This window comes from Sapajus apella, unplaced genomic scaffold, assembly GCF_009761245.1.
Source record: "Sapajus apella isolate SASKATOON/1434 unplaced genomic scaffold, GSC_monkey_1.0 scaffold220, whole genome shotgun sequence".
NCBI lineage: Eukaryota > Metazoa > Chordata > Mammalia > Primates > Cebidae > Sapajus > Sapajus apella.
The window spans coordinates 303,681-323,906 of NW_022437160.1; the positions used below are offsets into that span (position 1 = coordinate 303,681).

The window sequence follows — 20,226 nt, forward strand, 5'->3', positions numbered from 1 at the left end:
AGGGAGGAGGGGCTGGGGTCTGGACTCCTGGGTCTGAGGGAGGAGGGGCTGGGGGTCTGGACTCCTAGGTCCGAGGGAGGAGGGGCTGGGTCTAGACTTCTGGGTCTGAGGGAGGAGGGGCTGGGGTTTGGACTCTTGGGTCTGAGGGAGGAGGGGCTGAGGGTCTGGACTCCTGGGTCTGAGGGAGGAGGGGCTGGGGTTTGGACTCCTGGGTCTGAGGGAGGAGGAGTCCTGGGTTTGGACTGCTGGGTCTGAGGGAGGAGGGGCTGGGGGTCTGGACTCCTGGGTCTGAGGGAGGAGGGGCTGGGTTTGGACTTCTGGGTCTGAGGGAGGAGGGGTCCTGGGTCTAGACTCCTGGGTCTGAGGGAGGAGGGGTCCTGGGTCTGGACTCCTGGGTCTGAGGGAGGAGGGGCGGGACTTCTGGGTGTGAGGGGAAGGGTCTTGGGTACTCGGAGTCCTGAGCCTGGAGAGATGATGGTTAAACTTCTGGGAATCAAGTAGAACTCCTGAGTCCTTGGCACTGACGTATGTTGAGTGGAGGGTCAGCATGCCCTGCTCCGGGTTGGCGATGCTGGAGGTGGGCCTTGGACCAGAGAAAATGCTTTAATTAAGTGACAAGCGGGCAGAGGCCTCTGTTCCAGGTGCCGGCCGCCACGGGCGCTGCTGACGGCACGGGAAGCAGACCCTGTTCCCCTCCAGCCTCCGGCGTTGGAATGGCTGCCGCCGCGCGGTGCAAGTCTGGAAAGTAGCAGTTTGGCACGGGACCCTAGAATTCTCCAAAAGGAGCCACTAGGGCCTGGGATTCTGGAATTTAAGTGTGGACGGGGTGGTGGGTGCGAGAGCGGAGACCCTGGTGGGCGCGGGGACACCTGCAGGCTGGAGGCCCCCGCGAGCTCCCGCGGCAGCCTGGCAAACAGGTTCTCCATCCCCGGGGAGGACGCAGCAGGGGCGGAGAATCGCCCCGCTCGCCGGGACCAGGTGCGGGGGCCCTGCCCAGCCGCTGGGGCGTGGCCAGGCTCGAGGTACCCAGGTGCCTGGGGCCGACTCTAAGCCCTGGCGCCGGGAAGGAGAGGGCGGCGGATTGGACCTCCCGGCTCCAGCTTTGCAGCTGGGCGCGCGGCCTCCGGGTCCACGCAAGGATGCGGCGGCTGCTTGGAAGCCAGGTAGGCTGCCCGGGGTGAAGCTCTCGTGCAGGTCAATGCCGGGACGGCGGGGCCGGGCGCGGTCCCTTGCATGCCGGATCTGGGCAGCGGTGGGTCCAAGGGCCATCGCCCTAGCCCGGGGCGCTAGGGCTCGGCGTCAGGGGAGGGGCGGGGCTCCATCTTCTTGGCACCTGCCCGGCCCGGGAGGGCGGAGGCTGCTAACCTCCCGGCCGCGCCCCCTCCTTCCTCCCCTCCCCAAGCCCTCGCTGCCAGTCCGGGCAGGCTGCTCGGAGGGGAGGGCTGCGGGGCCGGAGAGCCGGGCGCCTGGCGTTCCGGGGGCCGCCGGATATGGCCAGCCTTGGTGGACGGCGCGCTCTGGCCACCCGAAGCGTGGATCTGCCCCCTTCAAGGAGCTCAGGTGAGTGGGGACTGCGGGTGCCTGGGACCCAGGAACGACTCCTTCAGAGCCGGAAGAAGAGGTACAACCCCAACCTCTTCGCCAGGTCTTCCTAAGGCCTTAGGACTCTCCACCACCTCCCCAGCCATTACTCCACCGGGACCAAGATACTCCTTCCGCTCCTGATCCTCCAGCCTTCCTTGTTTCACATGGGCTGTTTCTTGCCATCATCACCTCTGTGGTGGATTTTGCGCCTCACAGGCAGGTACCCCTGAGAATCAGGCTGGTGAAAGAAGGAGGGATCAGTGGAACTTACAGGAGGGGAGACTCGAGATTCCTGCAGAAAAAGTTCAGGGACCTGCACCATGCAATCGGTGTGTTTTGTTTTTTTGTTTTGTTGTTTTGTTTTTAGACAGGGTCCCTCTCTGTCGCCCAGGCTAGACTGCAGCAGTGCTATCGTGGCTCACTGTGGGATGCACTCACCATACATAGCTCCTGTGGAGCTGAGACCACAGACACATGCTACTGTGCTAAGCTAATTTTCTTTTTCTTTCTTTTCTTCTTTCTTTCCTTCCTTCCTCCCTCCCTCCTTCTCTCTCACTCTTTTCTTTCTTTCTTTTCTCTTTCTTTCTATTTCTTTTTTTCTTTCTCCTTCCTTCCGTCCTCTTTCTTTCTTTCTTTCTTTCCTTCTTTTTCTTTCTTTCTTTCTTTCCTCCGACTCCTGGGTTCAAGCGATTCTCCTGCCTCAGCCTCCTGAGTAGTTGAGATTACAGGCATGCACCACCACACCCGGCTAATTTTGTATTATTAGTTGAGATGGGGTTTCACCATGTTGGTCAGGCTGGTCTTGAACTCCCGACCTCAGGTAAGCTGCCTGCCTTGGCCTCCCAAAGTGCTGGGATTACAGGCCTGAGCCACCAGGCCCAGGCCACGTCAAGCTAATTTTAATTTTTTTATATAAAAGTAGAGTCTTGCTCTGTTGCCCAGGCTGATCTGGAACTCTTAGGCTCAAAAGGCTCTCCCATCTCAGCTCCCAATATGCTGGGCTTACAGGTGTGAGCCACAGTGCCCAGCCAAACCATGGCTACACTTCACGGTCTTCCCATCCCCCATGCCCAGAGATCCCAACGCTCTCATCCCTCAAACCTAGGACTCAGACTCTCCCTACCTCAGCCCCAAGAGTCTAAACCTTTAGCTTCCTCTTTCCCTGGGATGGAGGGAAAACGAACCCCAGGCCTCCCTCTCCTCCCCCATCCCTGCTCAGCCTCTGCGCATCTGCTAATTCTCCTTTCCTCCCCTGCAGCCATGTGGCCACTGAGCCATCGTCACCTCTGTCTGGCCTTCCTGCTAGTCTGTGTCCTCTCTGCAATCTCCTTCTTCCTCCACATCCACCAAGACAGCATTCGACACGGCCTAGGCCTGTCGGTCCTGTGTCCAGACCGCCACCTGGTGACACCCCCCGTGGCCATCTTTTGTCTGCCGGGTACCCCGATGAGCCCCAACACCTCCTCTCCCTGTCGCCAGCACCCTGCCTCCCTCTCCGGCACCTGGACGATCTACCCCGATGGCCGGTTTGGTAACCAAATGGGGCAGTATGCCACGCTGCTGGCCCTGGCCCAGCTCAACGGTCGCCGAGCCTTCATCCTGCCCGCCATGCACGCCACACTGGCCCCGGTCTTCCGCATCACGCTGCCCGTGCTGGCCCCAGAGGTGGACAGCCGCACGCCCTGGCAGGAGCTGCGGCTTCACGACTGGATGTCGGAGGAGTACGCAGACTTGGGGGATCCTTTCCTGAAGCTCTCCGGCTTCCCCTGTTCCTGGACTTTCTTCCATCATCTCCGGGAACAGATCCGCAGCGAGTTCACGCTGCACGACCACCTTCGCGAAGAGGCGCAGAGCGTGCTGCGGCGGCTCCGCCTGGGGCGCTCGGGGGACCGGCCGCGCACGTTTGTGGGCGTCCACGTGCGCCGTGGGGACTACCTCCAGGTGATGCCTCAGCGCTGGAAGGGCGTGGTGGCCAACAGCGCCTACCTCCGGGAGGCCATGGACTGGTTCCGGGCACGGCATGAAGCCCCGGTGTTTGTGGTCACCAGCAACGGCATGGAGTGGTGTAGAGAAAACATCGACACCTCGAAGGGCGATGTGATGTTTGCTGGCGACGGACAGGAGGCTTCCCCGTGGAAAGACTTTGCCCTGCTCACGCAGTGCAACCACACCATCATGACCATCGGCACCTTCGGCTTCTGGGCTGCCTACCTGGCTGGCGGAGACACTGTCTACCTGGCCAACTTCACCCTGCCAGACTCTGAGTTCCTGAAGATCTTCAAGCCCGAGGCCGCCTTCCTGCCCGAGTGGGTGGGCATTAACGCAGACCTGTCTCCACTCTGGACACGGGCTGAGCCTTGAGAGCTGGGGAGACTTTCCGGAATAGCCTGATCTCTCTAGAGCCAGCAGCAGTCTGTGGCTCCAGAAGCCTGGCATCTTCTGGAGAAGCTTGTGGCGTTCCTGAAGCCAATGGGCACCCTTTTCCAGAGCGATTCTAGTTGGGAGAGTTGGAGAGAAGGGGGACCTTTCTGGAACTGTCTGAACATCTAGAACCAGCAAAATGTCTTTTTCTGATGGCTGGCAGGCAGTTCTAGAAGCCACAGTGCCCACCTGCTTTTCCCAGCCCATATCTCGAGTAGTTCCAGATGGCCGTGCCCAGGAATAGAAAACTCTCCCTCTGCTCTTTTCTATAAAAGGTTTACTGCTCCCCTGTGTCCTCAGAAGACTGAGGGAACACATGGTTGGTCCAGAGCAAGCATTCAGCAAGTCCCGTTCTGTGTTTCTGGAGTGATTCTAGAAGGCGACTTGTTCTAGAGAGGGCCAGGTTCGATGCCTTTGAAGAACCCTGCAGGGCCCTTCTGGAGGGGATGGCGTTCTGGAAATCCAGATAACTAAGGTGAAGAATCTTTTTGTTTTTTTGTTTTTGGAGACAGGGTCTTGCTCTATTGCCCAGGTTGGAGTCTGGAGTACAGTGTCACGATCATAGCTCACTGAAACCTTGAATGCCTGAGCTCAAGGGATCCTCCTGCCTCAGCCTCCTGAATAGCTGGGACTACAGATGCACACCACCACACCTGGCTAATTTTTGTATTTTTAGCAGAGTCGGGGTTTCACCATGTTGGCCAGGATGGTCTCAATCTCCTGACCTCATGATCCACCTGCCTCAGCCTCCTGAAGTGCTGGGATTACAGGCATGAGCCACTGCGCCTGGCCCAGCTAATTTTTTTTTGTTGTTTTATTTTTGTATAGACAAGACCTTGTGATATTGTCCAGTCTGTTGTTGAACTCCTGGCCTCAAGCAGTCCTCCCTCTTTGGCCTCCCAGAATGCTGGGATTACAGAGGTGGCCAAGTGAAGAATCTAATGAATGTACAACTAGAAGCTCAGTGCCCAGCATTGCTGGAAAGATCGACATGAAAGACAAACCATCTCTGGTTGGCCAGCGTCTTGCTCAGTTCACAGGCTCTGGAAAAACTGGGGTAGTTGGTGAGCAGAGTGGGAGTCTGTCCAACCCGGTCCCCAGCCCCTCAAAGACTTTTTTTCCTTTGTTTTGAGCAGACAGGCTAAAATGTGAAAGTGGGGTGAGGAATCACTGCTCAATGGTGCAGCTTCTGGAGCAGAACTTTCCAGGGATCCAAGAACACTTCTTTTTTAAAATCGTAAACTGTCGAGACCTACATATATTGGCTCCAAGTTCAGGTTGCCACTCACAATGAAGGAAGTTGGTCTTTCTCTGCAGGTGGGCTGCTGGGGGTCTGGGATCTGTTTTCTGGAAGTGTGCAGGCATAAACACACCCTCTGTGCTTGTGAAAAGCTGGCAGGTGTTGTGCTCATTGCTAATCATTGTCTGCCCCTAAACTCACGAAACCACTGCGTCTGGCTTTGGGCAGGTCTGGGATAAAAGGATCCAAAGGTATGCAGACCTTGGACCCAGCTTCAAACCCAGGCAGGAGGGCGAGGTCTGGCCAAGGTGGACAGGATTGTTGAGCTCTCAGGAGCCCCCTGCTGTTTTTTGGTGGATGAAAGAAGAGTCAACTCTGATCACATCCCCCGTCTACTCATCCCACCTCTAGGCTTCTCAGGGAGTTACAGTGAAATTGTACAGTTACCGTACAGTTCCCAACTCAGCTGCTACAGGTAAGAGAGCAGGAGGTATGAATTAAAAGTCCACAGCACCAATCCCTGTCTCTGCGGCTTTTTTGGAACAAGAGCGCTGTGTGTGTGTGTGTGTGTGTGTGTGTGTGTGTGTGTTTAAGTAGATAAGAGAGTGGAGGGAAAGGGGGGCGCTTCTAAGGAGTTTTTCTTTTTTTTTTTTTTGGAGACGGAGTCTCGCTCTGTGGCCAGGCTGGAGTGCAGTGGCATGATCTGGGTTCGCTGCAACCTCCACCTCTCCGGTTCAAGCGATTCTCCTGCTTCAGCCTCCCAAGTAGCTGAGACTACAGGCGCTTGCCATCATGCCCAGCATTTTTTGTTTTGTTTTGTTTTGTTTTGTTTCTGGTAGAGATGAGGTTTCACATGTTGGCCAGGATGGTCTCGATCTCCTGACCTCGTGATCCGCCCGATTCGGCCTCCCAAAGTGCTAGGATCACAGGCGTGAGCCACCGCGCCCGGCCTTGAGGACTTTTATTACTCGAGACTGAGAGTGCTGTCCCTACTTAGATCTGACAGCCTCTTGTTGCTGGACTTGTGTGACTCGTGGCCTCGGTTTTTCTGGTTCCCTGTTTCGATCACACAGGAGAGAGACCTTCCAGGGCCCAAAGGTCTGAGCCCCCAGTTGCTCTCTCCTGGACCCTCAGTATTGGCCCCCAACCCTCTCCTCCCACTGGGACCTCCGCGTGGGGAGAAGAGTAGGAGGCGGGAGCGAGCAGATAATCATTGAACTACATTTCCCAGAAAGCTATGGGGTTGGGCAGCGCTAATCAACTACGGACAAAGAGGCCCCAGGGCATTCTGGGAGTCGTAGTCCTAGGGCTAAACCGTTCAATTCGTGGCTTGACAGCCGTTTCTAAGGGCTGTGATGGGGTCGGCAGCGGCCTAGGGCGCCGGATCTAGCCCAAAGCCTGGGTCCTGGGGCAGTGGGAGGAGAGGTGTCTGAAGGCCAGAGCAGTCAGGAGGCCTCCTCTTCCGCAGATGCCAGGAAAGTTCTAGTCTGAAAAGGCTGCCGCCTCTGTGACGTCATGGAGCGAGAGGCGGGGCAGCCCTTTGTTACAGTCCAATCAGACAGAGCTGGGTTTCTGGGCGGGGCCGAGGAAAATCCCACGGAATATCTCTGAGGGAATTCGGGCTGAGAAGCTGGGAGGAGACTGCAGGAGTTCCTTATAGAGAGGGGAGCGTCCGTGACTCAGAAAAGCTCTCGATTTCACGCAACCGACCTTACCCGCGTCCCCAACAAAATCCTTGATTTTGGCCCTTGGAAAATTAGCGTAGGTGGTCCTGACCCCCGGTTCCTCTTTAAAAGCCCTCTAGTGTTCGAGGACACAAGTCAGGAACCGCCCTGTTTCGGGAGACGGAGTCTCTGTCGCCCAGGCTGGAGAGCAGTAGCGCGATCTCGGCTCCCTGCAACCTCCACCTCCCGGGCTCAAGCAATTCTCTGCCTCAGCCTCCCGAGGAGTAGCTGGGATTACAGGCGCGCGCCACCACGGCCGGCTAGTTTTTGGTATTTTTAGTAGAGACAGGGTTTCACCATCTTGGCCAGGCTGGTCTTGAACTCCTGACCTTGTGATCCTCCCGCCTCGGCCTCCCAAAGTGCTGGGATTACAGGCATGAGCCACAGCGCCTGGCTGGGGCTCCTTTTTCTAAGCAGAAAGGTGCGAGCTGCAAACTGGGAGTCCGTTAGTCTTGGGGAAGGGTGAACAAGCACCCCTTAGGTCTGGAGGATCGCTTGGAGCCTTAAGTGTATAGTGGAGTCCCGAGGTTTAGGAATTTGGAACGTGTTTTGGTTTTGGAGGAGTTTGGAGTTTGATGGTTGGGTCTGTATTAGATGATTTATTGGTTTGGGCATTGAATTTTCAGCTTGAGGTTCAGGTTTTGGGGGGCTGCCAGAGGAGTGCCTCGGTGTTGCATTTAAGGGTTGGCGTTCAGGATCACATCAATCTGGGGACTTGTAAATTCCATAGTTTGGGAGTCTGGGAAGGGGCATATGCGGTTGGAAGATTCCAGGTCCTGAGTTTGGAGACTTATGAGTGCTTCCTGTTTAACAGTTTTTCTGATCTCTCGGGATGCAGTGAGAACCCTAAATTTGGGGTCCCCTGGATTGGGGCTCAGTTTCACCCTTTGGAGGCATTTGGTGAAGGACATACATCCTCTTTATTTGGAGATTTCCTGAAGATCCTTGTTTTGTGGTTTGGGGACCCCATGGATAGGGTGGCCCAGTGGGGTTTCTTAAGACGGGCTTTGGCTTCTCTCCCTTTAGCGTTCTCCTGCTCTCGGTTTGGGGTGAGAGCACCCTTCCTGACGGTCTCCGGGAACTGCGCGCTGGCTGCAATGGGGCCGCATTTTACCCTCCTGTTTTCGGCGCTGGCCGGTTGCCTGCTTCCTGCCGAGGGCTGTGTCATCTGTGACCCGTCTGTCGTGCTGGCGCTAAAGTCCTTGGAGAAGGATTACCTGCCTGGCCACCTGGATGCGAGCCTTCACAAAACCTTAATGGATAAAGTAGAGAAGGCCGTGGCAGATTTCCAGAATCTGTCGCTTGCTGAGGATGCCTATATGGGGGTCATCGGTGATCACAAGGGGGAGCCCGGGACCCCTGGGTCCTAGGAAGGAGGGGAATAACACCAGGGGGAGGAAGAGGCTGACAGCAGGGTCTCCGGGATTCAAGAATGGAGAAGGCCGAGATGCAGATTCTCAGGTTCCCCAGGGCTAGTAAATATTGTATTCCCTATCTTTAGCCGGCAATTTTATGTACTAAAACTACAACTCCCAGAAGGCGACGGGTAGCTGGTCCCTTGACCAGGCCTATCTTTGCCCAGTGGCCTCATGGGTATTGTAGTTTCTAAGACTGGGCGCTCCAATGAGACAGTAAGGCTGGAATCTGAGATTGTATCTCCCCCGACAGATGAGGACACACTGCAAAAGGCTTCCTGGAGTTTGCTGAAGGATCTGAAACGCATCACAGACAGTGACGTAAAAGGTAAATGCACCAAGGGAGTGGGGATCCAGAATCTCTCAGGGAACGCAGGGCTAGTGATGCCTGGTCTCTTGGTCAGATACTAGGCTTTGGAACCAGACTGCCTAGGTTCAAATCCCTGCTCTGCCACTTCCTAGCTGTATGGCCTTGAGCAAAGGACTTTGAAACTCCCTTGGCTCTAAAATGCTCCCTCAGTTGTTCAGTTTAAATGTGTATTGCTGGCCAGGCACAGTGGCTCATGCCTGTAATCCTGGCAGTTTGGGAGGCTGAGGCAGGCAGATTGCTTGAGTTCAGTAGTTCGAGACCAGCCTGACCAACATAGTGAAACCTTGTCTCTACAAAAAATACACACACACACACACACACACACACACACACACACGGTGGTGTGTGCCTGTAGTCCCAGCTACTTAGGGTGTTGAGGCAGGAAGACTGCTTGAGCCCAGGAAGTCAAAGTTGCAGTGAGTCGTGACCACACCACTGCACTTCAGCCTGGCTGGCAGAGTAAGACCCTGTGCCCGCCATCCCCCAAAATATGCATTGCTTAGCCCAGTGGCTGGCATTATGTTAGACGGTCAGTTTTAGTGCCCTTCCCTGAGAAGGCCAGAAGGTGGAATGCCAGGCTCTGCAGGCAGAAGCAAACTTCCAGCACCTCACACGTGGGACGGGGGGTGGCTGTGTCTTCCCAGACAATCTCTTCGCGAAGGAGCTATTTTGGATGTTGCACCTGCAAAAGGAAGCCCTTGCCACCTCTGTTGCTCGATTCCAAAGAGAGGGTGAGAGAAGATGGGAGCCCGTGTCCCCAACTCCTCTTTCCGCAATCCCAGAGTCCTTGTCTCCAGCCGCTTACTTCTCCAAGCCCAGTTCCTCAGCTTCTCCAAGTCCTCCTCCTTCAGACCCAAGTCTTTTTCTCTTCTAACCCAAGAGCCCAAAGCCCAGCGCTTCCCCCAACCCCCTCTCCCATCGTTTTTAATTTAGAAATCTGATTCTGGCATCTCTTTCTCTGTCTCTCTCTTTTTTTCTCTTTTGACACAGCTTATTGTCCCAATCAATGTGGTGAGTCCGGATTACAGAAGCTAACCCTCTGCTCTTCGTCCGGCCCTCTGAATAGTGAACCTCCCCACTCAACTTTTTGGATCCTGGTGATTTTGCCATTCTCTGCCTTGGAGAGGTTTCTAGGTCTCCAGTATACTTTCTCCACCTTGAATTTCTTGGGGAGCAGGTCATATTCTATTTACCTTCCTTTTTTTTTTTTTTTTTTGAGACATAGTCTTGCCCTGTTGCCTGGGCTGGAGTGTGATCTCAGCTCACTGCTAACTCTGCCTTCCAGGTTCAAACAATTCTCCTGCCTCAGACTCCCAAGTAGCTGGGATTACAGGCGCCCACCACCATGCCCAGCTAATTTTTGTATTTTTAGTAGAGACAGCGTTTCACTATGTTGGCCAGGCTGGTCTTGATCTCCTGACCTCATGATTTGCCCACCTTGGCCTTCCAAAGTGCTGGGATTACACTCACTGGCTTAACCAGCACAGCTGGCTTACACTCACTGAGCCTTGTTGGCACCCACTTCCTACCCACCTGCGTCCTGGCCCTGTCCCTTTGCCTGACCATCTAGGAATGTCATAGATGACCTGGCCCCAGCCCTTGGCCCTGACCTCTCCTTTTAGCCATGGCTCTTACTGGGCAATTACAAGCCTTGACCCCGCCCCTCCAGGTATGATGCTGCAGACTCTGATCTGGTGCATGAACTGCAAAAAGGAGGTTCACGCTTGCCGAAAGTCCTACGATTGTGGGGGTGAGAGAACTGGACCCAGTGGGAGGAATTGGTGCAGGTGGGGTGGGGTGAGAGAAGAGACAGTCTCAAGCCTAGATGCAGGTGTGGGAGCAGCAGACAAGAAAAGGCAGGGTTTAGGCTGGGTACAGTGGCTCACACCTGCAAACCCAGCACCTTGGGAGGCTGAGACGGGAGGCTTGCTTGAAGGCGGGAGCTTGAGACCAGCCTGGGCAACATAGTGAGACCCCATCTCTACAAAAAAAGTAAAAAGTTAGCCAGGTGTGGTGGTGCATTTCTGTAGTCCCCGCTACTTGGAAGGCTGAGGCAGGAGGATTGCTTGGACCCAGGAGTTGGAGGCTCCAGTGAGTTATGGTCATACCACTGCACTCCAGCCTAGGCAAAAGAGTGAGATATTGTCTTTAAAAAAAAAGGCCGGGCGCGGTGGCTCATGCCTGTAATCCCAGCACTTTGGGAGGCTGAGGCGGGTGGATCACGAGGTCAAGAGATCGAGACCATCCTGGTCAACATGGTGAAACCCCGTCTCTACTATAAATACAAAAAAAAATCAGCTGGGCATGGTGGCGCGTGCCTGTAATCCCAGCTACCCAGGAGGTTGAGGCAGGAGAATTGCCGGAACCCAGGAGGCAGAGGTTGCGGTGAGCCGAGATCGCGCCATTGCACTCCAGCCTGGGTAACAAGAGCAAAACTCCGTCTCAAATAAATAAATAAATAAATAAATAAATAAAAATAAATTAAAAAAAAAGAGAGAGAGAGGCCAGGTGCAGTGGCTCCATCTCAAAAAAAAAAAAAAAGAAAAAAAAATGGAGAAAGACTCCCCAAAAAAGAAAAAAAAAAAGAAGAAAAGCAGAGAAAAGATGGGTTACAACAAATGTAAGAGGAAAGGTACAGTTAAGAGCCATGAAGGAGTCTCCCACGTTCATCCCCCACCACCAGAGCGCAACGTGGAGGTTCCACATATGGAAGACATGATCCTGGACTGTGAGTTAAACTGGCACAAGGCTTCCGAGGGCCTCACTGATTACAGCTTTTACAGGGTGAGGATGGCCACTTCTGCAACCCCTGAACTCCCTAGACCGCAATGCTTGTGTTCTGGATCCATGGGCCTGCACCCATGACTCTCATGACCCAGGAGGGTGGTCTAGTACGTGCGGTCTCTACTGACCTCTGGGGACCCCATGCCCTGACCAGTGACACCCTGGATATCCACCTCCCATCCTGAGGCCCTGTGATCGACTCACCCCAGTACTCCCCCAACCCCTGAATTCCCCAGGCCTCAGTGACCCCTTGAGCTTGGGTCTAGGTTTGGGGGAACAATACTGAGACCTTGGTGTCCAAGGGGAAAGAGCCCACCCTGACCAAGCCCATGGTGGGTCCAGAGGATGCAGGTGACTACCGCTGCGAGCTGGGCACCGTGAATTCCAGCCCAGCCACCATCATCCTTTTTCACGTCACAGGTCAGTGCTGTGGGGTTGAGAGAAGTGTAGGATTCAGGGTCCAGAGGGAGTAGGGGAACTGGGAAACCGCTGCGGGGGCGTGGCCTCTGCGATAGGGGCGTGACTTCCTGTTGGGTGTGGTTTCAGGGCATGGGGTGTGGCTTCCTGCCGGGGGTGTGGCCTTTGGCCCTGAGGACAGGGGTTCCCTTGGGTGTGTTCAGGCTTGACGCTATTGGAGGCGTGATTATCCCTGGGATGGCTGGGTACTCTTACGGGCTGGCCTTTGCCAGGGCAGTAACTCCACGCCTTGCCAAGACTGCTCTTTACGCTTTCTCTAACAGTGTTGCCCAAAAGGGTCCAGGAGGAAAACCCGTCTCCAAACATCGTAACCCTGGGGGAGGCCAGCCCTACTCAGATCTCCGAGATGACCTCGGAGTCGTCCATAACCCTCCAGCCTCCGAAGCCAGACAGCATGCTGAAAGGCCGCCTTCTGGGGCTGCTGATCTGGGGCTCCGTAGCACTGTTAATTGGCCTTACCTTTGCGTGAGCAACTCATTGAAGAAGGCAGGCTTGGCTTGGAGTGAGGGGCGAGGCTTCCAGGAACCCAATGCTGAAGCTGGTCTGGGCGCTACTGAGAACTGACAGCAGGACTTTCCCCGGGGTGGGGGGGCTTGCATAGGAGGCGAGGCTTAGATAGTTGTTAGAATAAGGTGGGTGTTGGGAGGGGTGTCCCCCACTCAGTGAGTAAGTACGTAACCTGGTTCCATGATCTGCACCCCCCTGTCACCCCTAGGATATCTTGTCGAAGGAAGGTGATCGATTTCATCAAGTCCTCACTGTTCGGCCTTGGTAGTGGAGCCGACGAGCAACCCCAGGTCCCCAAAGAACAGGACACAGATTCGATGGACCAATAAAGATTTATCTTGTTGTCTAAGCATCTGACTCACTCCCCGGGACGGGACTGATCCTAGCCTTCGTTTCCTCGAGAGGAGAGGTCTGGGGATGGGCGCCGTCCTGAGGGAAGAGGGGCAGGAAACCGGGACCCCTGGGTCCTGGAGGGGACCAATTGACTGCGATGTAATTCCAGAATCAAGGAATGGGGCAGGGCCAGCCCTACCCAGATCTCCTCCCCCAGGCCTGGTCTCCTCACAGGACGCCCCCTCCCCGCTCTTCCTGCCGGGTTTCCTCTTGCCTTTTCCTGTCCCCCACCCAGTGCTGGGAGCAGGGGCAGAGGCAAGGCTGACCGAGAGCAGTGGAACTGACCCAGGCCAGCGGAGCCAGGGCCTCCGGGTGTGCCGGACCCGAAGCAGGGTAAGAGCCAGGGACCCAGCAGCCCATACCACCCCTCCCTGGACCCCAAGACTCAGTCCCCCAGCCATCTTCCATCCCAGGATCCAGGAGTCCAGGGTCCCATCCCACTCCTCCCCCTGGACTCGGGAGTCTGAGCCCCAGCCCCCTCCTCCCTCTGACTCGGAGTCTAGGTTCCCTCCACCCTATCCCCACAAGAGTGCCTTAGGAGTTGGGGCCTTACCCACCCACCCTTAGGGCCATGCTATCTGGTGAACGGAAGGAGGGCGGAAGCCCTCGCTTCGGGAAGCTTCATCTCCCCGTCGGCCTGTGGATCAATTCCCCCAGGAAGCAGCTGGCCAAGCTGGGAAGGCGCTGGCCCAGCGCGGCCTCTGTCAAGTGAGTGCCATCTATGCAGAACTCCTCCCCCTGCACACCTGCCTCCTGTCTGTCCCTGTTCACGGCCCAGTCCCTGCAAAGGGTTGCCTCTGGTCCTCGTCCTGAATTGGGCAATCGAGCTGGTGGGCAGGGGGAGACAGTGGGGCACAGCCATACCAGGGCGCGGCGAGGGGAAGAGCTAGGCCTGGAGGTGGAGGGAGGCCGGATGGGCACCGGGATGGTGACAAGAAGGAGCGGGGAATTGATTCACCTTCCTTCCTCCCCTCCCTGCTCACCTCTTGGAATTTCCTTCTGTGGGACTTGCCTTTATTTATTTATATATTTATTTATTTCTGTCTTTGCTTCGCGTCTCTGTCCTCACCCCCAACCCCGCCGCGTCCATCCACCCTGGGTCCCTGTCCTTCTCTCTCTGGGCCTCTGCCCACTTCTCTCCTAATCTGTCCCCCGCCCCCGGCTTGGGATGTCTTTCTGGGTCTCTCTCCCGCGACTCTGCTCCCCGGCGGACTCCCAGATCTTCTTCGTCGGACACGGGAAGCCGTAGCAGCGAGCCGATACCCCCGCCTCCGCCGCACGTGGAGCTGCGGCGAGTGGGCGCCGTCAAGGCGGCCGGGGGAGCCTCTGGTAGCCGCGCCAAGCGCATCTCCCAGCTTTTCCGGGGCTCGGGGACCGGGACCACGGGGTCCGGCGGCGCGGGAGGCCCTGGGACCCCGGGTGGCGCGCAGCGCTGGGCTAGCGAGAAGAAGCTGCCCGAGCTGGCGGCGGGCGTGGCCCCCGAGCCCCCGCTGGTCACCCGCGCCACGGCGCCCCCGGGGGTCCTCAAGATCTTCGGCGCGGGACTGGCATCCGGCGCCAACTACAAGAGCGTGCTGGCCACGGCGCGCTCCACGGCGCGCGAGCTCGTGGCCGAGGCGCTCGAGCGCTACGGCCTGGCCGGCAGTCCGGGCGGCGGCCCCGGCGAGAGCAGCTGCGTGGACGCCTTCGCTCTGTGCGACGCGCTGGGCCGGCCGGCGGCGGCGGGCGCGGGGAGCGGCGAGTGGCGGGCGGAGCACCTGCGCGTGCTGGGCGACTCGGAGCGCCCGCTGCTGGTGCAGGAGCTGTGGCGGGCGCGGCCCGGCTGGGCGCGGCGCTTCGAGCTGCGCGGCCGCGAGGAGGCGCGGCGCCTGGAGCAGGAGGCCTTCGGGGCAGCAGACGGCGAAGGTGAGCGGCGGGCGGGGCTCTGGGGCGGGGACTCCGGGGCCGGAGAGGCGGGGCCGTGGGCGGCACCTGGGCGGGGCTCGTGGGGGGCCTGGGCGGGGCTTGTGGGATGGGGGCGGGGCCCGCGGGAGGGGACTGAACGGTTTGTGGAGGACTCTAGCCGGTGGAGGCAGGGCTGGAGCCGGGCCGGTGGCGGCCAGATGGTGGGAGGGGCGGGGACCTGAGAGTTGGGTGGGGCTTGTTGATTGGGTGGGATTTTTAGAGGGGTCGGGCTTGGGGCTTAGGCGGGGCGGGGGCTAGTTGCTGATGGTGGCTTGGAGTGGCCTAAAGTGGCTCCGAATTGGGGTTGGGGACTTCTGCATGCATTTCAGGCTGCCTTGGAGGAGGCAGGGTGTGTAGCGGGGTCTGTGGAGTCCAGTGGGATGGGCAGGAGACTGCAGGGGGCGGAGGGATCCGCCCTGTGTGGTAGGTTAGGGGACACTAGCAATTTGCTGATCTTTGAAAGCCTTTCCCTGCCCAATCTCCACTTTCTGGTCGGGTTTCTGCGAGGTCTGTTAGGTGCAGCTTAGTGGCTTAAAATGTACTCTCTTTTGATGGGGTCTCTTGGGGCCGATTGGGAGAAAGAGAAATCAATAGTGCAACTGTTTTCATACTGAATATCGACAAGGATCTTTTTGAATTAAAGAGTCAGTCCTGGCCGGGTTTGGTGGCTCACACTTGTAATCCCAGCACTTTGGGAGGCTGAGGCGGGCGGATCACCTGAGGTTGGAGTTCCAGACCAGTCTGGCTAATATGGTGAAACCCCGTCTCTACTAAAAATATAAAAATTAGCCGGGCGTCGTGGAGCACGCCTGTAATCCCAGCTACTCGGGAGCCTGAGACATGAGAATCGTTTGAACCCGGGAGGCAGAGGCTGCAGTGGGCCGAGATGGCACCACTGCACTCCAGCCTGGGCGGCAGAGCGAGACTTCGTCTCAAAAAAAAAACCAGGCCGGGCGCGGTGGCTCACGCCTGTAATCCCAGCACTTTGGGAGGCCGAGGTGGGTGGATCACGAAGTCGATTGATCGAGACGATACTGGTCAACATGGTGAAACCCTGCCTCTGCTAAAAATACAAAAATTACCGGGCGTCGTGGAGCACGCCTGTAATCCCAGCTACTCGGGAGGCTGAGGCAGGAGAATTGCTTTAACCCTGGAGGTGGAGGTTGCGGTGAGCCGAAATCGCGCCATTGCACTCCAGCCTGGGTAACAAGAGCGAAACTCCGTCTCAAACAAACAAACAAACAAACAAAAAAACAAGCCACAGAAAACAAAACAGTACTCCAGAAAAAGAAAAAGGAATTGGAGAGACCTGGGAGCTGGGGGAGTAAGCACTGAAAATGTTGGGAGCCCTGCAGAGCCTGTGGGCGGGGCCTGTGGTGGGGCGGGGCTTGTGGAAGAGCGTGGTCTGGCGCACTGAGTGTTGGGTCCCGCGAGGAGTGGTGGTATGTAGTGCGTGAGTCTCTGTGGCAGGAGGCAGCTCTGCGAAGTAGGTTGAGGCGGTTCTTGAGCAGGGCCTATGTGGCCGGAGCCTAGAACGGGAGACACCTGCAGAGTGAATGAGTGCAGGCTCCTAGGCCAGGCCTGCGGGGGCTAAGATGGGCGGAGCCTCTGAGGGGCAGTCCTTGGATAAGACGGCCTTAGGCTGGGTTGGCTGCTAAATGGAGTCATACGGAAAAGGAAGGGGCTGGAGGAGGAGGTCGTTGTAGAGACGAAGGAAGGCCTTGATCTCAGAGGAGGCCAGGCCTGGAACAGAAGGTAGAGTCAATGGTGAAATAGCTGGTGCTGGACCGCGCCTGGCAGGGGTGGGGCCTGGCGCATTGAAAGCCCGGGTCTGCTGCGGTGAGCCCTCTAACCGCTTTTCTGTATCTGAGCCTCCCTTTGGAAGATAGGATGTTATAGCAATTAAACTAATGGGCTTTGAACTCGGGTTTGGATTCCAACCCATTCTGTGCCAGTTAATCTCAGTAAAATCCTAGGTGAGGGCCGGGTGCGGTGGCTCACGCCTGTAATCCCAGCACTTTGGGAGGCCGAGGCGGGTGGATCACAAGTTGAGGAGATCGAGACCATCCTGGCCAACACGATGAAAGCCTGTCTCTACTAAAAATACAAAAAAATAAATAAAAATTAGCCGGGCGTGGTGGCACGCACCTGCAGTCCCAGCTGCTGAGGAGTCTGAGGCAGGATAATTGCTTCAACCCAGGAGGCGTAGGTTGTAGTGAGCCAACATTGAGCCACTGTACTCCAGCCTAGGCGACAGAGCGAGCTCTATCTCAAAAAAAAAAAAAAAAAAAAAAAAAAAACCCTAGGTGAGGATTCAATGGGATAATGCATTCAATGTATAAAGGGCCTAGCACGGGACTTGGCATAGAGTAGGTGCTTGATAAAGAATGATTATAATCATTGTCTCTCTCCTGCGCCCCCCGACAAAGTTGTTTTTTTTTGTTTGTTTGTTTTTTGTTTTTTGTTTTTTTTTTGAGACGGAGTTTCGCTCTTGTTACCCAGGCTGGAGTGCAATGGCGCGATCTCCGCTCACCGCAACCTCCGCCTCCTGGGTTCAGGCAATTCTCCTGCCTCAGCCTCCTGAGTCGCTGGGATTACAGGCACGCGCCACCATGCCCAGCTAATTTTTTGTATTTTTAGTAGAGACGGGGTTTCATCATGTTGACCAGGATGGTCTCGATCTCTTGACCTCGTGATCCACCCGCCTCAGCCTCCCAAAGTGCTGGGATTACAGGCTTGAGCCACCGCGCCCGGCTTTTTTTTTTTTTTAAACAACAACAGAGTCTTGCTCTGTCACCCAGGCTGGAGTGCAGTGGTACGATCATGGCTCACTGCGACCTCCAACTCCTGGTTCAAACAGTTCTCCTGCCTCAGCCTCCCAAATAGCTAGGATTACAGGCGTCCACCACCACGCCCGGCAAATTTTTTTTGTATTTTTAGTGGAGACCAGGTTTCGCCATGTTGGCCAGGCTGGTCTCAAATTCCTGACCTCAGCCTCCCAAAGTGCTGGGATGAGCCACCGTGCCTGGTCTGGCCACACCATTTTCAGGGCACTGGAGAATACAGTGGGGACGCTGACAGATGAGGTTTCCACCCTCCCAGATTTCACAAGCCTAGTGAGAAACACATCAGTCCACTCATTCAGCTCATTTCCACTAGGTGCCTACTGTGTGCCAGGGCTCCTGCTGGGTCCAGAAAAAGCCCAGAGTACCCGGTAGTGAAGTCACCTGCTTCAACTTGGACTGTCAGGGAAAGGTGTTTAGGAAGAGGTGGTTTCTATCTCCTGGAGGGCAGGGTCTTCTCTGTTACCCAGTGACTTGAACACTCCTAAGTATATAGTAGGTACTCAATAAATGTTGGCTGGGCGCGGTGGCTCACACCTGTAATCCCAGCACTTTGGGAGGCTGAGGCAGGCAGATCACGAGGTCAGAAGATCGAGACCATCCTGGCCAACATGCTCTCTACTAAAATAGAAAATCAGCCTGGTGTGGTGGCACGTGCCTGTAGTCCCAGCTACTCGGGAGGTTGAGGCAGGGGAATCGCTTGAATTGGCAGGCGGAGGTTGCAGTGAGCCAAGATCACGCCATTGCACTCCAGCCTGGCAACAGAGCGAGACTCCATCTAAATACATAAATATTTGTTAAAAGAACAAATGGGCTGGGCGACCATGGCTCATGGCTATAATCCCAGCACTTTGGGAGGCCGAGACCAGAGGATCACGAAGTCAGGAATTCTAGACCAGCCAGTTCGAGATCAACCTGGCCAACATGGTGAAACCTGGTCTCTACTAAAAATACAAAAATTAGCTGGGCGTGGTGGTGCGCACCTGCAACCCCAGCTAAGCCGGAGGCCGAGGCAGAAGAATTGCTTGAATCTGGGAGGCAGAGGTTGCAGTGAACCAAGATTGCACTGCTGCACTCCAGCCTTGGTGACAGAGTGAGATTTCAAAAAAAAAAAAAAAAAAAAAAGGCTGGGCGCCATGGCTCAAGCCTGTAATTCCAACATTTTGGGAGGCTGAGGCGGGTGGATCATGAGGTCAGGAGTTTGAGACCGGCCTAGCCAAGATGGTGAAACCCCATCTCTACTAAAAATACAAAAATTAGCCGGGCATAGTGGCAGGCGCCTGTAATCTCAGCTATTCGGGAGGCTGAGGCAGGAGAATAGCTTGAACCCGGGAGACGAAGTTTGCAGTGAGCTGAGAGCCGGCCACTGCTATCCTGCCTGGGTGACAGAGCAAGAGTCCATCTCGGAAAAAGAAAAAACAAAAAACTATATGATCAATCATTATTCTTACTGCTCTTACATTAAAAAAAAAAAAAAAAAAAGAACAAATGATTCAATGGAAAAGAATGAATGAAATTCCTGAGCTGAAAACTGCAAGATGGGTATGAGTCAGGAGAGAAAGGTGTTCCAGGCACAGGGGACAGAATATGCAAAACCCTAATTGTGGGAAGCAGCTTCACCTCTCTGAGCCCAATTCTTTGTTTCATAATCTGCCGCTCTGTGTCTGTCCCTCCCTTTCTAGTCTCAGCCTCACTGTCCCCCATCTCTCTCCGCAGGTACGGGCGCCCCTTCGTGGCGGCCACAGAAGAACCGCTCCCGGGCGGCGTCGGGCGGGGCGGCGCTGGCCAGTCCTGGCCCGGGGACGGGATCAGGGGCCCCCGCTGGGTCCGGAGGCAAGGAGCGCTCGGAAAACTTGTCTTTGCGGCGCAGCGTGTCGGAGCTTAGCCTACAGGGGCGGCGGCGGCGGCAGCAGGAACGGAGGCAACAGGCACTTAGCATGGCCCCAGGGGCAGCCGACGCCCAAATCGGACCTGCAGACCCCGGGGACTTCGATCAGTTGACTCAGTGCCTCATTCAGGCCCCCAGCAACCGCCCCTACTTCCTGCTACTCCAGGGCTACCAGGACGCCCAGGTAAGCGCCGCCCCAGCCCCGCACGCCCAGAGCCCTCGACCCCACCTGTCGGTGGGCGAGCAATAAAACTACAACTCCCAGAATTCCCAGGGTCGCGCTAGCGTCAGGTCCTCTGGGGGGCGTGGTCCAGCAAGGTTTCAGCGTGCCCGAGAGTAGAGATTGACAGATGAGATTCACGGAAGGTGGAGAGAAGATGGCTGAGAAAGTCTACTGGAGGGAGAAATAGGGAATAGTTCACTTTATTCAAAGTTGGAGGAAAGCACTGTCTTCATCATGGGAGAGTCCAACGTAGAAAGAAGATCCCCGCTGGGCGTTCGGCTCATTCCTGTAATCCCAGCACTTTGGAGGCCAAGGTGGCAGAATTGCTTGAAGCCAGGAATTACAGACTAACCGGACAAGATAGTGAGATCCTGTCTCTACAAAAAAAAAAAAAAAAAAAAAAAAAAAAAAAA

At 56.1% G+C, this 20,226-nt stretch overlaps 3 protein-coding genes across 4 annotated transcripts in view; all 3 read left to right on the forward strand.

The window, feature by feature from the left end:
* Positions 1-416: 416 nt before the first annotated feature.
* Positions 417-4,556, forward strand: FUT1 (fucosyltransferase 1 (H blood group)). Its single transcript, XM_032270973.1, has 2 exons — positions 417-1,560; positions 2,843-4,556. The coding sequence occupies exons 1-2, from the start codon at positions 1,491-1,493 to the stop codon at positions 3,943-3,945; spliced, it is 1,173 nt and encodes a 390-aa protein (XP_032126864.1). The 5' UTR covers positions 417-1,490; the 3' UTR covers positions 3,946-4,556.
* Positions 4,557-7,965: 3,409 nt separating this feature from the next.
* IZUMO1 (izumo sperm-egg fusion 1) lies at positions 7,966-12,876 on the forward strand. Its single transcript, XM_032270976.1, has 9 exons — positions 7,966-8,301; positions 8,638-8,712; positions 9,399-9,485; positions 9,745-9,765; positions 10,424-10,504; positions 11,438-11,538; positions 11,805-11,958; positions 12,279-12,480; positions 12,731-12,876. Exons 1-9 carry the CDS (start codon positions 8,067-8,069, stop codon positions 12,849-12,851), a joined length of 1,077 nt encoding a protein of 358 aa, XP_032126867.1. The 5' UTR covers positions 7,966-8,066; the 3' UTR covers positions 12,852-12,876.
* Positions 12,877-13,155: 279 nt separating this feature from the next.
* RASIP1 (Ras interacting protein 1) overlaps positions 13,156-20,226 on the forward strand; it is a 35,866-nt gene continuing 28,795 nt past the window's right edge. For both annotated transcript variants that reach the window (XR_004265943.1, XM_032270967.1), the window contains exons 1-4: positions 13,156-13,248; positions 13,483-13,623; positions 14,135-14,820; positions 19,419-19,774. Coding sequence is in view for 1 of the 2 variants with exons in the window: in XM_032270967.1 (XP_032126858.1) it covers positions 13,487-13,623; positions 14,135-14,820; positions 19,419-19,774 (1,179 nt within the window). In the remaining variant the exon portion in view is untranslated. The remainder of the gene's footprint in view (positions 13,249-13,482; positions 13,624-14,134; positions 14,821-19,418; positions 19,775-20,226) is intronic.